At 35.4% G+C, this 21,718-nt stretch overlaps 1 protein-coding gene across 1 annotated transcript in view; it reads right to left on the bottom strand.

Annotated features, from left to right (window-relative positions):
- Positions 1 to 19,200, bottom strand: part of LOC145249024 (TLC domain-containing protein 5-like) — a 34,625-nt gene extending 15,425 nt beyond the window's left edge. Inside the window, exons 1-2 of the mRNA XM_080110883.1 lie at positions 19,004 to 19,200; positions 294 to 495 (exon numbers count right to left, since the gene is read on the bottom strand). Coding sequence (XP_079967009.1) covers positions 294 to 495; positions 19,004 to 19,006 — 205 coding nt within the window. The 5' untranslated portion in view covers positions 19,007 to 19,200. The remainder of the gene's footprint in view (positions 1 to 293; positions 496 to 19,003) is intronic.
- Positions 19,201 to 21,718: the final 2,518 nt, after the last annotated feature.

Here is a 21,718-nt window from a genome sequence, read left to right on the forward strand (position 1 = left end):
TGGCAATAAAAACAAAGAGTATTTTACATTTATGCATGAAATTTAGTGGACAAGTCAGGAATAGACTGACATTTATTTGTACCAAAAATTGTTGGATTGCAGAAAGGATGGAGGATTTTATATTTTAGGAAAGGGGTGTAACACTATAAATATTTGAAGACACAAATATGAAGAAAAAATTGGATGAAAACGATTTTTACTAAATATAGTTAAATTGGGGAAAGGACTGTGGATTTTGAGGAGAGGGGGGGGTACCCTTATTGAAAACATTTTTTCCCTTTTCCAACACTTACCTGGGTCAGAGAAAGGCCACGGTCCTTGTATAAACGTGCAGTAATAAGAGAGGGAAGTAACGAGCAAAGCGTGTCCCATGCTTACAAAACGGCAAAGCCATTCACAGCTTCTGTTCGGCCAGTTCCAACATAAGAAGAAATAAAATCCGCTCCAAAATGAGGAGGACGCAATCACTTGGACGAACATTTTGCCATTATTTACCTAAAAGAAAATATAAGTTGGTTTAGTATATATACTAGCTGGCCACCCACCATCGCCTGGTCATAAAATATGCATAAATAATATATTTTCATTCATACAGAAACTGAGACATGTGCACATGCAAGTATTGTTTTTTTCTTCTTGTAAAAAAAAAAAAAAAAAATACTCGAACTGAGATCGAAACCAAAACCTAGACAGTCAAGTATGATAACTATTAGGCCAGCTTGACACGGTCTTTAAAAAGTATTTTCAAACCTACTTATTCTTAACATAGGGAATGTTTCATGTGAACGATTAACGCATGTGCATTAGTGAAATACTTGACTCCCATTATCAATTTTGCAATTTTAACCCCGCAGCAGTCGTTTTTTTTTTTCAGGAGAAAACTCATTAAAATTTTTTCCACATATCTGAATACCCTACATACCAAATTTTAAGTCTGTAGATCAAAAATTTGTTGAGTATATAGGTTGAGAAGTGTCCTCACACACACATACACACACACACATTCTCGCTTTTATAGATATCTATATATATACTAGCTTTATATACATGGCATAGGTCGCAACATATTAGCAGGCGGAGGGTTTAGTCACATCTTATTTAAGATACACCGAATATCCTAACTTATTATGATTTTCCTGAAAATGACCCACATGTACGATTTATGAAAGCATAAAATACATCCATTTTCGTCTAAATAACTCTCACAGCTAAAATAAAATTACTTCCGTTTTTAAAGGCAACTGTGTCAGTAAATTGAAAATAAATTAAATTAAATATAATATGAATTAAATATAATATAAATTAAATATAAAATAAATTAAATAAATCAACTTTAAATAATATTTTCAAACAATGATAAAAACAATTTTATTACAGCAAATAAATTATTGAAATAGGATTTTCTTTAATGCTGGGACAGATACATCGAGAGCATTGCCAAGGCTGCTGCAAAGAAGTGGGCTCTCTCTCTCTACTGTGCTAGAAAGTTACTTACGCCTGAAAGTATTCTGTACCTCTACAAGGCCACCATCTGCCCATGTATGGAGTATTGTTGTCACATTTGGTTGGTTGGTTGTTTTTGTTTTACGGCATATCAACCCTTTTCAGGTTATTTAATACCGAATCCAAAGATTTTGAAGAAATATTTTTTAATAGAATATATTTGTTGCTTTCAAGTCTGTTTCTATTTAACCCATAGTTGGGACCCTAACAGGTACTACCACTCCGGGTCAGAGTGGACCTGAGAGCAATGGCAAATAAAGGGTGGCTTCACACTCCCTAAGGCCTGCAAGCTGGGGCCTCACCATCGGATATAGTTTAAGGTCATATCCAAGATCAGTCATATTTGGGCTGGTGCATCTGCTACTAGTCTTTCACTTTTGGACGGGGTTAAAAAGTGAGTCGCCAACCAAGTAGTAGGTCCTGAATTGTCATCTAAGCTTCAACTTCTGTCCCATCGATGAAACGTTGCATCCCTCTGCCTGTTTTAAAAGTATTTTAATAGTGAATGCTCCGACGAACTGCAAGCCCTTATACCCCCTCGGCGTAAATACCCCCCGACAAACCCGGCAAGCAGCAAAGTTCCACCTCTATACAGTAGAAATCCCTAGATGTTAGAAAGCCTTCTACTCCAAAAGTTTCTTCCCTATAACTGCTACCTTCTGGGTTCCTGCTTCCCTAACTGTACTGACATGCAGAAGTTCAAGTGTAATGTGAATAGACATCTTGCTGCTCAACTCCCTACATAGTACCCCTGCAACTTATGTCTCTGATAGTAGCCCCTACATCAAAATGGCACTGTGCCTTGTTTGGGGTGAAAATGCAATAATATATATATATATATATATATATATATATATATATATATATATAACAATTGGTATGTTTGATCTGGCAGAACGGTGGTTCATAAAAATTGTGGCGTCTACGTTCACGCCTGATCCCCAAAGTATGGAAATAAAAAATGAAAAAAAAACAAAAAAAAAAAACGGTTACAAGGGTTTTTGATATAGATGTACATTAGAATACTTTGATAAGTGTGTTTCAACTTAAATAGGGATGGTATAATAAAATTGTGGGGTCTGCGTTCACGCCTGTACTCCATGAAAATATGGCACAAACTTTAACAAAGACTTTTCATATTTATCTGCGTAAGTATACTTTGATAATTATGTTTCAGTTTGAAGAAATATGGTATAATAAAATTATTGGGTGTTCGTTCGCGCCTGACCTCCATAGAATGGAAATATGTCACAAAGTTTAACAAGGTTTTTTAAAGGGGGTGAGGGTCCACAATAACACCTTAACTTTAATCTTAATTCACGTTAGCTTTTATTTATTTTTTTGAGTTGAATCATATTGTGTCGAATAAATTCACCTAATAAATTTACGTTCTTATTAAAGTGAAAGCCAAAAAAAAAAGTCGGAACTTTAGACAATTCTCAACATAAATTTTGCATCACTGTTTTTTTTTCCTTCTCCACTTGCACGTGGCCCTCTTTTGAAAATAGATAAATAATAAAAAATAAGAACGTTACTTGTTATCGTGTTAAAAGGAAAAAATCCTGCTCACGTGATTACGTGTCTTTTTAAAAACATTTACATAACCTTTTTATTTTTATTTATATATCTGTTTAATCTTTTTTTGTCAGTGTACTAGAAGGAATTCAGTTGATTACAACTCTTTCTGCGTGTTCTTTACATTACAATAGTACAACCCTGAATCCGACAACGCAATACTACACCGTTCAATACTGTAAAACTGAAACGAAGTTGTTCTGCTTGAAAGGGGCGCCATTTCTTCTTATTCGAATTTATATCGATTATTTGCTTTAAAAAACTAAAGTAATTACGTGTTTACTTTTTAAAGATCCCACTTTGCCGTTTCGGATTATTTTACTAAAGTAAGTAAAGCTTCATTATTTTTCAAAACTGTTTTTGTTTCTTTGTTTTTCGATATTTAATCAATATTATTTAGTAAGAGTGTTTAGCAGAAAAGCCAACAAGGGACTACTCGAAAAAATAAATATACAAGAAATAAATGTTACCATAGTCAATAAAAGTTCAGTTCATGTTTTTTTTGTTTCGAAATAGTTTTTAATGCTCTTTACTTGAAATAATTTCAGCGAACCAAAATTAAAACGAAATTTGAGACGATAACTACTTAAATGAATTTTTATATAAACTACACATGCCACCCCTTTGTAATAGAGGTCTCTAGATGCAGAGCAGCTTTCTACTCTAATCGTTTCTTCCCTTTGGAATTCCCTGCTTCCGACTGTACAAACGTGCAGATATTTAAATGTAATTTGAACAAATATGTTGCTGGTCAACTTAAAATGTCAGTAAGCAAGATCACTAATTTACAGTATACGCTTACGTCACAGTAACAATCCGTGCTCTCTTTGGGGGGGGGGAACAATAAAAATAAAGATGAAGAAAGAGGCACCTACAAGATGCCTTGACATTTTTTTCAGATTGCTACTTGTATTGATAGTACTCATATGAAACTCTATTCCCCCTTGAAGTAATCTCCTCCGGCTGCAATGCACTTGTGTTGTACTGTTCCAACAAAATTTGGAAGGTTCCATGAAAGTCCTCTTAGATGTCTTCAAGTCCAATGTTAACAAATTCCTAATGAACCGCCCCCTTAAGTAAACACTTCATCAAATCTCCACACTAACGTAATGTACTTGCAATAACCCTTATCCCTGAGTGGCTTCCGGGCCTTGATAAGTGGTGATCACTGTGTGTAAAAAAAAAAAAAAAAAATTTTCAATTTTCTATGACAATTTTAAATGCCTGTACAAAAAAAAAATTCTGGAAGGCACCTTGTATAAAAACAAGTGAAGCATGCATGGTCCCCCATGACTGCACAGTGAACGAAGCATAAAAAATGACTAAGTTCAGTACTGTAGCATGTTGTTATGACATATAATGGTCAAAACATGGTGTTATGACATATGATGGTTAACCATGGTGTTATGACATATGGTGGTCAAAACATGGTGTTATGACATATGGTGGTCAAAACATGGTGTTATGACATATGGTGGTCAAAACATGGTGTTATGACATATGATGGTCAAAACATGGTGTTATGACATATGATGGTCAAAACATGGTGTTATGACATATGGTGGTCAAAACATGGTGTTATGACATATGGTGGTCAAAACATGGTGTTATGACATATGATGGTCAAAACATGGTGTTATGACATATGATGGTCAAAACATGGTGTTATGACATATGATGGTCAAAACATGGTGTTATGACATATGATGGTCAAAACATGGTGTTATGACATATGATGGTCAAAACATGGTGTTATGACATATGATGGTCAAAACATGGTGTTATGACATATGATGGTCAAAACATGGTGTTATGACATATGATGGTCAAAACATGGTGTTATGACATATGATGGTCAAAACATGGTGTTATGACATATGGTGGTCAAAACATGGTGTTATGACATATGATGGTCAAAACATGGTGTTATGACATATGATGGTCAAAACATGGTGTTATGACATATGATGGTCAAAACATGGTGTTATGACATATGGTGGTCAAAACATGGTGTTATGACATATGATGGTCAAAACATGGTGTTATGACATATGGTGGTCAAAACATGGTGTTATGACATATGATGGTCAAAACATGGTGTTATGACATATGATGGTCAAAACATGGTGTTATGACATATGATGGTCAAAACATGGTGTTATGACATATGATGGTCAAAACATGGTGTTATGACATATGATGGTCAAAACATGGTGTTATGACATATGATGGTCAAAACATGGTGTTATGACATATGATGGTCAAAACATGGTGTTATGACATATGATGGTCAAAACATGGTGTTATGACATATGGTGGTCAAAACATGGTGTTATGACATATGGTAGTCAAAACATGGTGTTATGACATATGATGGTCAAAACATGGTGTTATGACATATGATGGTCAAAACATGGTGTTATGACATATGGTGGTCAAAACATGGTGTTATGACATATGATGGTCAAAACATGGTGTTATGACATATGATGGTCAAAACATGGTGTTATGACATATGATGGTCAAAACATGGTGTTATGACATATGGTGGTCAAAACATGGTGTTATGACATATGATGGTCAAAACATGGTGTTATGACATATGATGGTCAAAACATGGTGTTATGACATATGATGGTCAAAACATGGTGTTATGACATATGATGGTCAAAACATGGTGTTATGACATATGATGGTCAAAACATGGTGTTATGACATATGATGGTCAAAACATGGTGTTATGACATATGATGGTCAAAACATGGTGTTATGACATATGATGGTCAAAACATGGTGTTATGACATATGATGGTCAAAACATGGTGTTATGACATATGATGGTCAAAACATGGTGTTATGACATATGGTGGTCAAAACATGGTGTTATGACATATGATGGTCAAAACATGGTGTTATGACATATGGTGGTCAAAACATGGTGTTATGACATATGATGGTCAAAACATGGTGTTATGACATATGATGGTCAAAACATGGTGTTATGACATATGATGGTCAAAACATGGTGTTATGACATATGATGGTCAAAACATGGTGTTATGACATATGATGGTCAAAACATGGTGTTATGACATATGATGGTCAAAACATGGTGTTATGACATATGGTGGTCAAAACATGGTGTTATGACATATGATGGTCAAAACATGGTGTTATGACATATGATGGTCAAAACATGGTGTTATGACATATGGTGGTCAAAACATGGTGTTATGACATATGATGGTCAAAACATGGTGTTATGACATATGGTGGTCAAAACATGGTGTTATGACATATGGTGGTCAAAACATGGTGTTATGACATATGATGGTCAAAACATGGTGTTATGACATATGATGGTCAAAACATGGTGTTATGACATATGATGGTCAAAACATGGTGTTATGACATATGATGGTCAAAACATGGTGTTATGACATATGATGGTCAAAACATGGTGTTATGACATATGATGGTCAAAACATGGTGTTATGACATATGATGGTCAAAACATGGTGTTATGACATATGATGGTCAAAACATGGTGTTATGACATATGATGGTCAAAACATGGTGTTATGACATATGATGGTCAAAACATGGTGTTATGACATATGATGGTCAAAACATGGTGTTATGACATATGATGGTCAAAACATGGTGTTATGACATATGATGGTCAAAACATGGTGTTATGACATATGATGGTCAAAACATGGTGTTATGACATATGATGGTCAAAACATGGTGTTATGACATATGATGGTCAAAACATGGTGTTATGACATATGATGGTCAAAACATGGTGTTATGACATATGGTGGTCAAAACATGGTGTTATGACATATGGTGGTCAAAACATGGTGTTATGACATATGATGGTCAAAACATGGTGTTATGGCATATGATGGTCAAAACATGGTGTTATGACATATGATGGTCAAAACATGGTGTTATGACATATGATGGTCAAAACATGGTGTTATGACATATGATGGTCAAAACATGGTGTTATGACATATGATGGTCAAAACATGGTCACTTATAATGTAGCAAAAAGAAGGCTAAGACTGACACAAGGCAGAATGGAACGCACTATGCTCAACATCTGTTTACTTGAGAGAAAAAGAAACACTTGGATCAGATAGCAAACCAGAGAAAATGACATCATCACAATCATCGGAATGGCTAACCATAGATGGAATGGTCGCCTATCAAGACATACAAACAGCATGTGGACATCTACAGTGACAAAATGGACCCTAAGATAATGGAAAAGACCAAGAGGAAAGCTAAACACCCAGAGGAGAAATGACCTCAACAGCCATGTAGGTCCTCTGTGGCCACATCTAACCAGGGATAAGACAAGGTGGAAGGAAATAGAGAAGGGTTCTTCCTTCAGTGTGATAAAAGAACCCTGATGATGATTATGATTAAATGTGTAAAAATTTCTTTCCTTTCTTTTTTATTATTATCAGATATCATTAAGATTAAGCTGACCCCCTTCTTTGCCCCCCCCCATAAATTTTTATGCATAATTATTCTTTTCATCATTATCAGTTATAATTAAGATTAAGCTCCCATTCTTTGCTCAGAAAAACTTAATTTGCATACGTGACTGTTGACACGAGTTGTAGAAACACAAATGTTAATTTTTGTTGCATAGATTTATAGCTAGGATTAAAAGTGATAAAACCTTGCTAATAAATACATATATTCGGGTCAAATTTGATAGTCGCAGGGAAAACATACAGGAAATGCATTATGTGCCTTCTACAGCGAGCTATTAACACCTACATAATTTATCTAAACTATGTTGCTGTGTACTGACCTGGATATATGAAGAACAACCTATTTTAAACGTTTTTGCGGGTTCTTTTTTTTTTTTTCGAAAATACATTTGTTGCTAATCATAAAAATCTAATCCATTTAAGTAAAACAATACAAAAATAAAAAAAAAAAAAAAACAATACAAAATAATCACTGCACTCTTCAGATAAGATTTCCTTCCGTTCCATTTATCAAAAAAAACAAAACAAAAAAACTTCAAATTTCCTTTCAAATTAACATATTCCCTAGGCCAGATCTATCTATCTATATATCTATAAAAGTGAAAGCGTCTGTCTGTGTGCGTGTCTGTGTGTACATTTCCCTATGCAATAACTCTGTCAATTTAAAGTCTACAGACTCGAAATTTGATATACAAGATACTGAGATTTGGGAAAGTCTTTGTGATCCGTTTTCGGCCAGAAATCAGCTGTTAAGGGGTTTGAGAACTCTACCAAACTCCTCCGACAATTTTGGGTTTAAACACTTGAAATTTTAGATATAGGTTCCTTGGACATGCATCCAACTTAATAACTTGATTTGAACTCAAAACAATAAATGTTAAGGGGTCATAATAGGGATCAAAGTTAAAAAAAAATTGACCTTTATTTTTTTTTTTTTGCTCAGCATACACCTCCAAATACACGGGCAACGCCGGGCACCCCTGCTAGTATATCTATAAAAATAAAAATTTATGTATTTATTTATTTATTTATTGTGGACTATTATTCTCATCTTAGTTGTTGTTTCGTCAGCCCAGAAACAACAACGAAAGATGAGAATAATATGGTAACAGGTGAGAATTGTCTGAAGATAGCGATTTCAATCCTATCCAAAGCCGGCCAGAGGCTTACTTGGCCAAAAACGTTACGAGACGGCAACGACTATGGAAGGCAGTAATTGCTAAGAATGCAGTTAGGAGATTCTGAGTTTCTATCCCGTTGCGGTTACCACCTGACGAAGGCCAGAGGAATAGTTGGCCGAAACGTCGTGAAGCAACAACTAAAAAGATGAGGATAATAGTCTGCAATAAATGAATAAATAATACTCATCTCAATAATGAATTCCAATTAAATGATATATATGTCTGTGTGCGTGTGTGTGTCTGTCTGTGTGTGTTCACTTCCCTACCAAATTACTCTGTCAATTTTCGTTCTACAGACTCCAGATTTGACATAAGTACTGAGATTTGGGAAAATCTATATGATCGGTTTTCGGCCAGAAATTTGCCTGTTAAGGGGTAAAAGTACAATGATTTGACCTTTGAGAACTCTACCAAACTCCTCTGCCAATTTTGGGTCTAAACACTTGAAATTTTAGATATAGGTTACTTGGACATGGATCTAATTTTATAATTTGATTTGAGTCTAAAACAAATGTTAACAGGTCATAATTAGAATCCAACTTTTTAAGAAATTGACCTCTGTGGTCTCTACCAAATTACTCAGCCAATTTTTGGTCTAAACATTTGAAATTTTACATAAAGTGTATTCAGACATAGGACAAGGTTTTTAATCGGTTTTTGGCCGAAAATTTGGCTACCAAAGCGTCAAACTTCAAAAGATTTGATCTTTGCAGTCTCTAGCAAACTATTCAGCAAATTTTAGATCTAAACATTTGAAATTTTACATAGAGGGCATTTAGACATGCAGCAAGCTTTTTAATCAGTTTTGGGGCGAAAATTTGGCTGCCAAGAGGTGAAAGTTGAAAGAGTTGACTTTGAAAGACTCTACCAAACTCCTCCACTAATTTGGGTCTAAACACTTGTAATTTTAGATGTAGGTTACCTGGACACGAGTCAAACTTTTTAATATATATATATATATATATATATATATATATACATATGCACATAAAGTTATGAACAGTACATAGGGCCCGAGCAAAGTTGGGCTAAATTGCTAGTAGTATATAACTAGCTGACTCGACTTGAAGTTTCCCAGGAGCATTTGAATGTAGCCATTATAAACTTATCTGGAAATCTATAAAATTTCTTTTTTTTTTCTTCATCCTAAACAAGACACGCTGCCACCGAGGGGTGAATTAGAAACAATACCTATATGTGACATCCTAAGTGGAGAGTTGTGTAGGAAGATGTTTGTTTTTTTTGTTTTTACATTGCATTTAAATTTCTACATATTTTTAGTTTGGGAAACAGTGAGTAGGAAGACAATTCCAAAGGAAATACTATAGGGGAAAAAAAAAAAAAAAAAAAAAAAAAAAAAAACTGGGACCTGGGAACCTTTGTGCTGAAGGGGTGAGATTTTGTTGATTTTTGGGTCAGTCGAAGGTCTTTATAGTGAGGGCTCATGAGGGCAGCAAGATCATCAGAATACATTTCATTAAACTACTTGCAACACAAGCATAGGAATGCAACACTGTGGTGATGGAACAGGGGCTGGAGCTTGGTAGACAGTGTGGGAATTATTAGATCAGATGTTCTTCAATGAAACTGTTCTACGACAGACAGGCAAGTAGTTAGTGCACCTGCCGAGATGTGAAAACCGTACACCATGCATGGATGAAAGATGGCTTTGGAGAGATATTGGATCTTGGTAGGTGTGAAATGTATTCTAGCATGGTATAGGGAGCCCATTCCCATTGCAGCAGCCTTGGCAATGTCTTCTATGCATTTGCTCCAATTCATGTTGTTTGTGAATATTAGACAGCAGCTTAAATGATGAACTCTTGCCAAACTTTCACAAAAAACACTCATCTAGCTAATACCACTATCAACAATTTCCCCTACTCCCTATCTGTGCCTACATCTAAACATGGATTTTATGAATTAAGCTTCTTTCCAAGAAATGCCCGCCTGTGGAACTGTTTCTGCTGGACTGCTTTGCAGCTGACTACAATGTGGTCAGTATCAATTCCAATATAAATGTCCCCTTAAATAATCATATTACACCAAAACTCCCACTATAAACCATTACTACGCTGTTGTTCCAATGACTACCATATAGTTATTGATCCTTATCCTCGAGTGGCTTTTGGACCTTGATAAGTGTTTTTTTTTTTTTTTTTTTAAATTCTACTTTTTTCCCCTATTTATTCACTTATGCTATTTCGATAGTGAACCAGTTGAAGTCATGTGGCAACAAAGAGAAAAAAAAAATGTATTTTAATATTTTACACTTGTGCATTACTGTTTATTTTTTGGACAACTCTTTTAAAGCAAAGACAATTCTAAAAGACCTTCTCTAAAAATGCCAGTTTCACATAAAAACAAATACACTAAAGTAATACAATGAAACAAAATACAATGAAACAAAATAAAACATTAAATCAAAATGAAATTCAGGAATTAAAGAAAATGTATCATTTGTTTTAAATGTATAGTTTTCAACAGTCATTGTTGGAACGAGTGACAGTTTTATTTTTTATTTGAAAAACGCATTGTGGATGCGTTATCGGCAGCTCCTGTTACTCTCGCTTCTTCTTTTTTGTCCCTCAGTCCTCATTTTTTAAATGAGTGATTTTTCGGACAAAGGGAGAAGAAAAAGCTGTTTTCTAGGTTGGCAGTATTTTTGCGAACAGTTGGCTGAGATGGCGGAAATTTTCTGTTTCTATGTCTATCCTTGTAGCCATGTCACTAGTAAGGGTGCTGGAGGTAAACGTTTTGTCTGGGCTGACGTTATCCGCCTGATAGTCAGGGACCCGAACCTTGGATTAACCACTAAGGAGGCTGTCCTATCAGCAGGTGCAAAGTACTGGGGCTGCTGTATTGCCATTTGGTGAATGGATTCTGGACCATGCAGTAGCTTCTGGTGGGGCCTCTCGATGCCATACTAGTGGGTAATTGTTACGGCTTTACCTTATCATTAGCTACAAATAAAAAAAAAAAAAAAAAAAATTCTTCGTTTCTTTTTCTCTCTTAATTTCCCCTCTCTGTCCTGCTCTAAGTAAATCTGTCGACCTAGTCCACAAATTCCAAAATTTCATCATGACAAGTTTCAAGAAAAAATACACGATTAAACCCGGTTCTCCAACTTCCAACGTAGACCCCTACTACCATGTCTCCTTCTCCAACATCAGGGGTCTTCGTTCTAACCTTCCAGAGGTTGAAACCCAATTACAGGAGACTAAACCAGACCTTTTATTTTTAAGTGAAACTGGCATTGGACAGGCTATTTCCCTAGATGAGTTTGCAATTTCAGGATACTCTAACTTAACTTCTAAATCTGACCCCCAAGATCGCCATGGGCATGGAATATGTGCCTATATTAAAGATAGCTTTCCATGTGGGAGGGACATCTCCAGGGAAGATCCTAACTTACCCTATATGTGCTTCCGGGTTGCTTTAGCTCACACTACTGCATTTATATTTACTCTCTATCGCCCCCACAACAGCGGAGTTACTATCTTTCAAAGCATATCTGAGAAAATTGACCAAGTCCTTTCTACTTATCCTTCAGCTAACATTCACGTATGTGGAGACTTCAATGTTCACAACGTCGAATGGTTGACCCACTCAAACAAGACCGATGATGAGGGGAGGTTCTGTCATGATTTCTCCATTGCCTATGACCTCACTCAGATTGTTCAGGAACCTACCCGTGTGCCCGATAATGACGGCCAGTATGCGAGCCTACTAGACCTTTTTCTCACAACTTGCCCTGAACTATGTTCAGTTTCTGTTCTGTCGCCTCTTGGATCTTCCGACCACTCTGTTGTATCAATTAAGATAAAAATGAAATGTAATATGTCCCCAGACGTACCTCTTCATCGTACAGTATATCGATACACTAAGGCTGACTGGGATAGCTTCCGTACATTTATATCTGATCTACCTCTGCATTCCATGTTTAAAAAGGATGTGTCCTCTATAGTATTAGACCTAACTGAATGGTTAATTGTAGGTATTGACCATTTCATACCCTCTAAAAAGTTTCAGCAAAAACCTAACAGCCAGCCATGGTTCTCTCCAGAATGTGCTGCTGCCATTGCGCACAGAAATCACTTTTTCCACTGCTTCAAACGTAATAATTGTATGGAAACTAAAGCCGTTTTCAGGACTGCCAGCAACCATTGTAAGAAAGTAATAAGGAACGCAAGAGTGTTGTATGCTCAATCTGTTAAGTCCAAAGTAGCTGAGTAGAGGCTTGGTTCCCACCAGTTTTGGCAAATAGCAAACAGAATCCTGAATAGAAGCGTGTGCTCCATCCCAACTATTATCAATGCACCTGAGGTAATCTCGTCAGCATCAGACAAAGCCAAACTCTTTGTCAAGAACTTTGCAGCTAATTCTACCCTTTGCGACCAAGACCGCCAACCTCCAATATTTCCTCCTGTATCAGAAAACACGCTATGTGATATACGTATATCTGTACGTGATGTTGCCAAGCTCATCGAAAACCTTGATTCCAGTAAAGCAACTGGCCCTGATGGTATTCCAATTATAGTACTCAAAAAACTTCAACCTGAATTAGCGCCCATACTTACAAAACTGTTTAAACGTTGTCTTAAGGAGAATAGTTTCCCATCTCCCTGGAAAATCTCATCAGTATGCCCTGTATTTAAGAATTCAGGTGATCGCTCATCCCCCTCTCAGTACAGGCCAATAAGTCTCCTGTGCGTCATGAGTAAGTTGCTAGAATCTGTGTTAAATACAGAAGTAATCAAACATCTCAACAAAAATAACCTTCTTCGTGACACTCAATATGGTTTCCGTTCTGCTAGATCTACAGCAGATGTCCTTACAGTTATATCGCATAGGATTAGCAAATCTCTCGACGGTGGCAATCTTTCTAGGGCAATTGCTCTTGACATATCTAAGGCCTTTGATAGGGTATGGCATAAAGGTTTACTTCATAAGATCGCTAGCTATGGTATAGCTGGAAAAGTCTTCTCAATTATTAAATCATTTCTTTCTGATAGGTTCATAAGAGTAGTAGTTGAGGGGCAAAAATCAGAAGCTCACAGTATTAATGCCGGTGTCCCTCAGGGATCCATCCTGGGCCCAACTCTTTTCCTGATCTACATTAATGATCTTCCAAATCATATCCTTACATCATTTGTAGACATTTATGCTGACGACACTACCATTTATGGTAGCACATCTAAGACAGTAAACGACCAAGTTCTCTCCAATTCTCTCTCCTCTGATCTTGAGCACGTAGTACAATGGGGAAAGGAGTGGCTGGTTACTTTTAATGCATCTAAAACCAAGCTTCTCTCTTTACATCATCAACATTCTAATTCACATTTGTCATCAATTGAAATGAATGGCTCTCGTCTTCAGGAGGCCTCAAGTTTTGACAAGCTTCTGGGCTTGACCATTACTCCTGATCTTAAATGGAACACGTATATCAAATCTGTTGCCAAGGCCGCTGGAAAAATGGTGGGATCTTTCTATCGATCCAGTAGATATCTCACTGCTGATGCTATTCTCTACCTATATAAGAGCCAGGTACGTCCAAGGATGGAATACTGTTGCCACATCTGGGCAGGAGCTGCTAGAAAGGACTTGTCCTGCCTTGATAGAGTTCAAAATAGACTTCGTAGCCTCGTAGGAGATGTCCTTTTCTCCTCCTTGCAACCTCTATCTCACAGAAGAGATGTTGCGAGTTTGTCTCTGATGTATCGTTATTTTCATGGAAAGTGTTCAACTGAGCTTCAATCTATGGTCCCCCCTCGCCAAACTTTCACAAGAAACACTCGTCTAGCTGTAAACACTATCAATAATTTCCCCCACTCTTTATCTGTGCCTAAACCTAAACATAGATTCCATGAACAAAGCTTCTTTCTTAGAACTGCACGCCTGTGGAATTGTCTTCCGTTTTCCTGCTTTCCGGCTGACTACAATATGGTTGTGTTCAAGTCTAAAGTAAATAAGTTCTTGATGAGCCGTTCCATATAAGTTATTAAATTTACCAAATTTTCATTACTAATGATTACTATGTTGACCAATTTCTACTGTACACTCTTTAACCCTTATCCTTGAGTGGCCTCTGGGCCTTGATAATGTGGTGATGCCTTTGTAAAAAAAAAAACAAAAAAAAAAAAACAAAAAAAAAAAAAACGCATTTTTCTTAATTTTATTTTATCAGGTTGACAAGAAAGTTCTTGTGGTTTTTGACTTGTAAATTCAGAAGAACATATTTCGGCTCAAACAAATATTTATTGATCAAAATAAGCACCATCAGAATCAACACATTTTTACCAACGCAAAACAAGTGTATTTATGCCAATAGTGTAAAAATCTTGCGTTCTGGTGGCGATGAAATTGCTGAAGGCGTTTTTGATATCGCTAAGGTTTTTGAAGCATTTCTCATGCAGGAAGTTGTCCAGATGCTTGAAAAAGTGGTAGTCAGTAGGTGAGAAGTTTTGAGAGTATGGCAGATGAGGCAGAGTTTCATAGCCCAATTCGTTTAACTTCTGCAGAGTCGGTTAGGCAACATGCTGTTGGGCATTGTCGTGAAGGAGAATTGGATCTTTTTTTGTGGACTAATGCTGGGTATTGTTGTCGAAGTTTCTGACGCATTTCATCCATTTGTTGACAGTACATTGCCGTCGTAATAATTTCGCCTGCATTTAAAAATCTGTAATGAATGAGATCACAAACCACCAAAGAGTCAGCATGACTTTCTTTTGGTGCAACTCTGGTTTCGGGATGTGTCGTGGAGCTTTGAAGTCGGTGTCTAACAACTGAGCTGAGCATTGCCATTTGTCATAAAGAACCCACTTTTCATCACAAGTCACAATCTGGCAAGAAACGGCCATTATTGTTGCGCAAAAGAAAGGAAAATGACACTTCATAACAGCATTTTTTGGGGTTGTCGTTCACTTTGTGAGGCAACTGTTTCTCAAGTCTTTTTGTCTTTCTAATTTCCCTCAGGTGGTTAGAAATAGCCGTATACGTTACGGCTAATTCAGAAACAAGTTCTCAAAAAGTTATGCATGGATTGGCTTCGACTAAGGCTCTTAATTGATTGTTGCCAACATCCGATGACAGACCACTACACGCATCATTTTCAAGACTCTCATTACAGCCACAAAATTTCTTAAAACATCATTATGCTGTGTGTTCAGTAGTGGTTCCTGGGCGAAACACTTTGTTGATGTCATGAGCTATTTCAGCAGCTTTTTGGCTTAGCTTGAATTGAAATAAGAAAATTGTGCGACCGCTCACGATTTTGTTTGAACCTATCAGATTGATTGTTCTTACTAACTGCCGAGGCGTATTTTTGCTGCTATTTTTCATATTTCAGGCTGCCAGTTTTCACAAAGACAACAGGTCAAAATGGACATAAGAAAACTCACTCGAGGTTTGTAGCCTCAAAACCCCTTTGTCTCATTGAGACGTATTAATACCTAATGTGAGTCAAAATGTTATTATCATTTGCAAACACCAATGCCCTTATGTTAGGCGAAATATTATATTCACCGCACCCTGTTGTGCTCTATGAATTGATTGACTTTCATCATTATTTATATAACGTCTCTTAGAGATGAAATTAAGGTCTACATTTTGATCTACCCTTTGTCCGCCAATTGAACGGTTATTCCTGGTGAACTCCATGATGACTACCGGACTCGCAGCATTCATCCTTGGAAGGCATCACTTAACTCATGGACTTGTTGCAGGTATCCTGCAAACAGCATGGAGTATTGTATCCTGCAAACAGCATGGAGTATTGTATCCTGCAAACAGCATGGAGTATTGTATCCTGCAAACAGCATGGAGTATTGTATCCTGCAAACAGCATGGAGTATTGTATCCTGCAAACAGCATGGAGTATTGTATCCTGCAAACAGCATGGAGTATTGTATCCTGCAAACAGCATGGAGTATTGTATCCTGCAAACGCGAAGATAAAACCAAACTACTACCCTTTCCGGGTGTTACCAGCCCTGCACAGCAGAAAGCTAAAGATGACACATCTTTTGCAATTTGGATTTTTTTTACTTAAATAAAATTTTTGTTGAAGTTTAAAGCTTAGCCTGTTGTGATTTGATTGGGTTTTTTTTTTATTGTTTTGTTTTGTTTTATTTTCATTCTGCCAAGGGCAAAGCCGAGGTAAGAGAATAGCTCACGAAAAATCTTTCTTAGAAATCAATTGTTGAGAAAAAAAAAACCAAACAAACAAAAAAAAACATTTAAATGAATTATAAATTATCTCACTTAAATTGCCACCCTAAAGTAAAATGGGTCCTCTACTTAAAATAACGTGAAACAGAAAAATAATGGAAAGCCTATTTTTTTTTTTTTAGTCTTTTTTTTTTTTTTGGCTGGTTTCTTTTTAATAAAACTTCCCGGTTAAAATGAAACTAACAAAAAAACTATTTCCTTATTATTTATTTATTTTTTTATTTTTTTACAGAGATTTGAAGGTTTTTTTTTGTTGTTGTTTTTTTTTTTTTTTTTTTTTTTTTTTTCTTAAACCTAAAATTGTTTGAATTCATTTTTAGGGTGGACTTGTTTTGACCCGGATGTTGCGATTGATAAAAAAGACTAGAAAGGCCCAGGCTGTCGCCGAACAGTCAATTAGTTCTGAGATTACAGTTTTTTTTTTACTTTTTTTATTTTTAGGCGATTACGTGTGAATACCCTAAAAAACTTACCGGGATGAAAAAAAAAAAATATATTTTATAATTTAAATGGGAGTTTCGAGGCCATTTTAGCGTTTTTAGGGCAGTTATTTTTTTTTATTTTTTATTTTTTGATAAATTACATGAGATTTGGGTACACTTTAGGTACATGTGGTTTTACGACGTTCACATCGCACTTAGTGTTAGCTGCTATCAAAAGATAGAATAACCCAGAAACTGATCCAGTGATCCCCCACTATAAATTCTTTTTCTTTTTTTTCCGCCAAGTTTTTCAGAACTTAAATTGTAATCGTGTAAAAAATTTAAAAAAATTAAAAAAAATGACTTTCAGTTGGAGACGGTGATTTTGATTTAGTCAAGGATATTAGTCTACGAATTCATGAAAATGTGGTTATGGTATAAATAAAATCACGTTTGTAAAAAAAAAAATAAACAAATAAATAAGGTGCTTCTATAGAATTTGAACCGAACTAAAAAAATTTTTAACGTTTACCTTAAACTAAATTCTACTTTTAATTCGGGAAGAGTAGAGTCGGTTCGGTTCAAATTCTGTAGAAGCAAAGCATTGAACACAATAATTGATTATTATTGGACTTAGATATATATTGAATTCGGGTTTGGGTGCTTGTTAGAGTCAACAAATCGTTTTTATATGTCGTTTTAAGCAAAAACAATATTATTTATTGTCATGTCGAAAATAGTATTATATCCAAAAATTACGAAAATTAATCCAGTAGAGCAAACTGCTATTGTGTTTTTAGTTAAAAAAAAAAAAAAAAGTCTAGACAACAAATATTGAAGCCATGAACAAGAAATCTAAAATATTCGTTCAGAGTTATGTCCCCTGTATGTAGCCTATTACTGTCTACTTTATAACGTATAAGAAAAAAAAATACAATTTTACCCAATTTTCCGTAACCCTTACTGGTGGAAGTGCACTGGAGGGGGCACCCAAGGATTTACCTTTAAGAAGTTGATTACGGGAGGTTGAAAATAAGAAATGCCTTTCGGAATAAATACCACTACCCTAACTTCCCCATGTTAAGAACGGCTTTCGGAATAAAAACTGTTTGCAGATTGGACAACCAGTCACAACCAGTGCACATTGGCTGTCTTCGGGTAGTCCTCCAGTTCAATTACGCCAGATTACTTAAATAACTTTCAACTCGATAAATTTTCGTAATTTTTGGATATATTACTATTTTTGATATGACAATTTAGTAGGTAATATTGTTTTTGCTTCAAACGACATTTTAAAAAATCGATGACCGCATCTTAACAAGCACCCGGGTTAAAAAAAAGAAAAAGAAATAAGAAATAAATAGAAATAAACTGTTGAATATGGACGGATAAAGCAAAATGTCAAGTCAAATGGTGTCTATCGTCTCCGTTTTACTAAAAACTGAACGAAAAAAAAAAAAAAGAAAAAAAAAGAGGGAATTGTTGAAGCGCAACGAAGCACAAAAATCAACAATAATGATGCAAAGAAAACAAAAATACGAACAAAATAAAAGTTAGGAAAACAAAAAGAATCGGTTTACCATAAAACGAGGAGTTTTCTTTGAAAATGTCGTAATTCCAACGACGACGACAACAACGAGAGATTATTCCGAAACATCTCCGTCACATGAAAAAGAAAGGCTCGACGACGCATTTCATTGTTGCTAGGAAAGAAACGCAACAGCGGAACAAAGTAGCGTGAAACCTGTTTGTTGCATTGAAAATCTACGGAAGGCCAAAAGCGAAACAATTATATCACATCTCTCTTTTCTACAATTAATCGTGTCACCACTTCTTGTGTGCATGTGTCTTTCGTATAAACGTAACTTTGATAATTACATAATTCATTATTATTTTTCTATTTATCGATTTTTCTATTTAAAATCGGTTACTGGTATTATTGGAGGCCATAGTCGACCCAAAAAGAAAACCGAGATTCTACTTTCTTAGGCGGTTACATGTAAACAACCTAAAAAAAAATGTCAATAAACCCTACAGTCTGGGGGGGGGGGCTTATTTTAGTCATCTATAGGCTATAGATGATTTAAATAAGACCCCCCCCTTCCATCTTGTAAGGCTGAGCTTTCTGGTAAGTGAAATTTTGGTTATAAAATAAAGACAAGAAAAGAAGTCTCATTCTAGCATTAACTCTGTTATATAGGTTGCACACATACTGCTTTTTATTGTGTGAAAGCGTCATTTTGTCAGTGTTGTCCCATGAAGAGGTATCTGGAGAAATATGAGGGTGTACTCACTTTTGTGATACACTGTATATATATATATATATATATATATATATATATATATGTTTAAAGAAAAAATAGAAAAAACCGAATGAAATTATTAAAAAATCAACGTTTCGTCCTTGTCTCAGAGGACATCATCAGGATAATTGAAATAAAAATGTGATAAAAGAAAAAGTCATAGATCGTGCGAAAAAAGACAGTTTTTTAAAATCCAACCCATGTCGGGAAAGGAAGAATATGTGTGCGTATGGGAAGGTTGTTTGATGTCTATATATACAATTTTAAAATGCATTTAAAATAAATATGTACATTTTTTTTTTTTTTTTTTTTTCTTTTTCTTTTGCGAAACTACTCATTTTCCTGAAAACATTCAAAGAAAAACGGCTAGCCAGGATCCACCCTGATACCTTGCTCTTTGATTATTATTTTCCCTATGCTAGGGGTTAAATGGTAGAAGCCTTTTCTTTGCGTAATAGTATTAGTATTCAAAATTAGTGCTGATTCTAAAAGTCTTCTTTTAGCTCTATCTATCACGTATTTAATAATTTTCGCTTGATCTAAATTAAATGAGTGATCGTGTTCTGCACAATGGCAAAAGAGTGCATTTAGGGCGTTACCATTCCTCATATATATATATATATATATATATATATATATATATATATATATATATATATATATATATATATATTCAAGCAAATATTATTAAATACAACGGAGACATTTTGTCTTATAATTCTTTTTTTTTAATTTTTCAATTTTTCGTATTGTCTTTTTTGTTTCAAAATCAAAAATATTAATAAAGGATCCATACATGTTGCTGTTACGAGCGCTTTCGGTTCGTCCACGAATCATCATCAGGTGTTAAAAATACAGGATTGCGAAAATGAGGATTAAAAATGAAAACTAAAATATATATAGTCAGTGATGAGTTAAAATAAAAGTCGATTAAGAATAAAAGTCGATTAAAAATTCGAGTGTTAAAACCAGCAAGTTCGTAGACACCATGTACGAAGTCCGTCCAACACGGACTACGCAAGACATTTCAGAACGTTACTGCTTTTTTGAAATGCAATGTCATTTATATTAGGTTGAAGAGTTCTAATGTACGACGCTTCAAGAATCTTTAATTTTTTTACATTATTTTCCCGTTGTATAATTTTTGTGTTGTCAACGAGGACCTTTCTAACATTGGAGGGGGGACAGCTATATATATATATATATATATATATATATATATATATATATATATATATAGTAAGTTATGAAAATATATATAGCAATTAATCTATACAGAATATATATATATAGGAAATTTATTACTGTGAGTCCAGAATGAGTTTACATATTGTTTCAGCTAGGGGGAAAATCCTCAGAAAGAAGAGGAAATATCCGACTAGCTTCATCAGAATTCATAGATGGACTGAGTTATAATGCCAAATAAGAATGGAAAAATCATAGCAGATGAAGGGGAGTTAGATAAGAAGGGGGGGAGTAGAAGGGAAAGGACGTTGGAATTTAAAGTAGTAGGAGTGTATATAATAAGAGGGGGGGTTATTATTAAATATTAATTATGTGTTAATGCTTATATACATTCTTCTAGTTTATAACGGTTTAAAATTAAAAGACGCTATTCTTATTTATAACGGCAGCAGTTAGCAGTTAATTTAATGGATCACCATGGCAACAGGTTGCAGAGTCAGTGTTATATATATATAAGCCTGAGGAATTCGTCAGAATCACCCAGTGGTTGACCTTGTTTCCTGATTAGGGCAATGAACACCGTTTTTTCCCCGCTCCAGCACTTCCCATCCTCCTAAACTGGACACTATGGGGGTGCTTCAGTATCATATATGTCGGTGCTGACTTTGCCTAATGGATTGAAGGTACCGAATTGACAGTTTCCTGGCTACTGTTTCCGACTGATAGTACAGGTGCCCTAACTCTTTGGTAGTGCTTTGAGCGGCTGCTCTATCAACAGTTGTATAATATCGGGATGTTTGTAGTGCC

This window comes from Euprymna scolopes, chromosome 27 (genome assembly GCF_053919585.1).
Source record: "Euprymna scolopes isolate OS-2025 chromosome 27, ASM5391958v1, whole genome shotgun sequence".
NCBI classification, from domain to species: Eukaryota; Metazoa; Mollusca; class Cephalopoda; order Sepiida; family Sepiolidae; genus Euprymna; species Euprymna scolopes.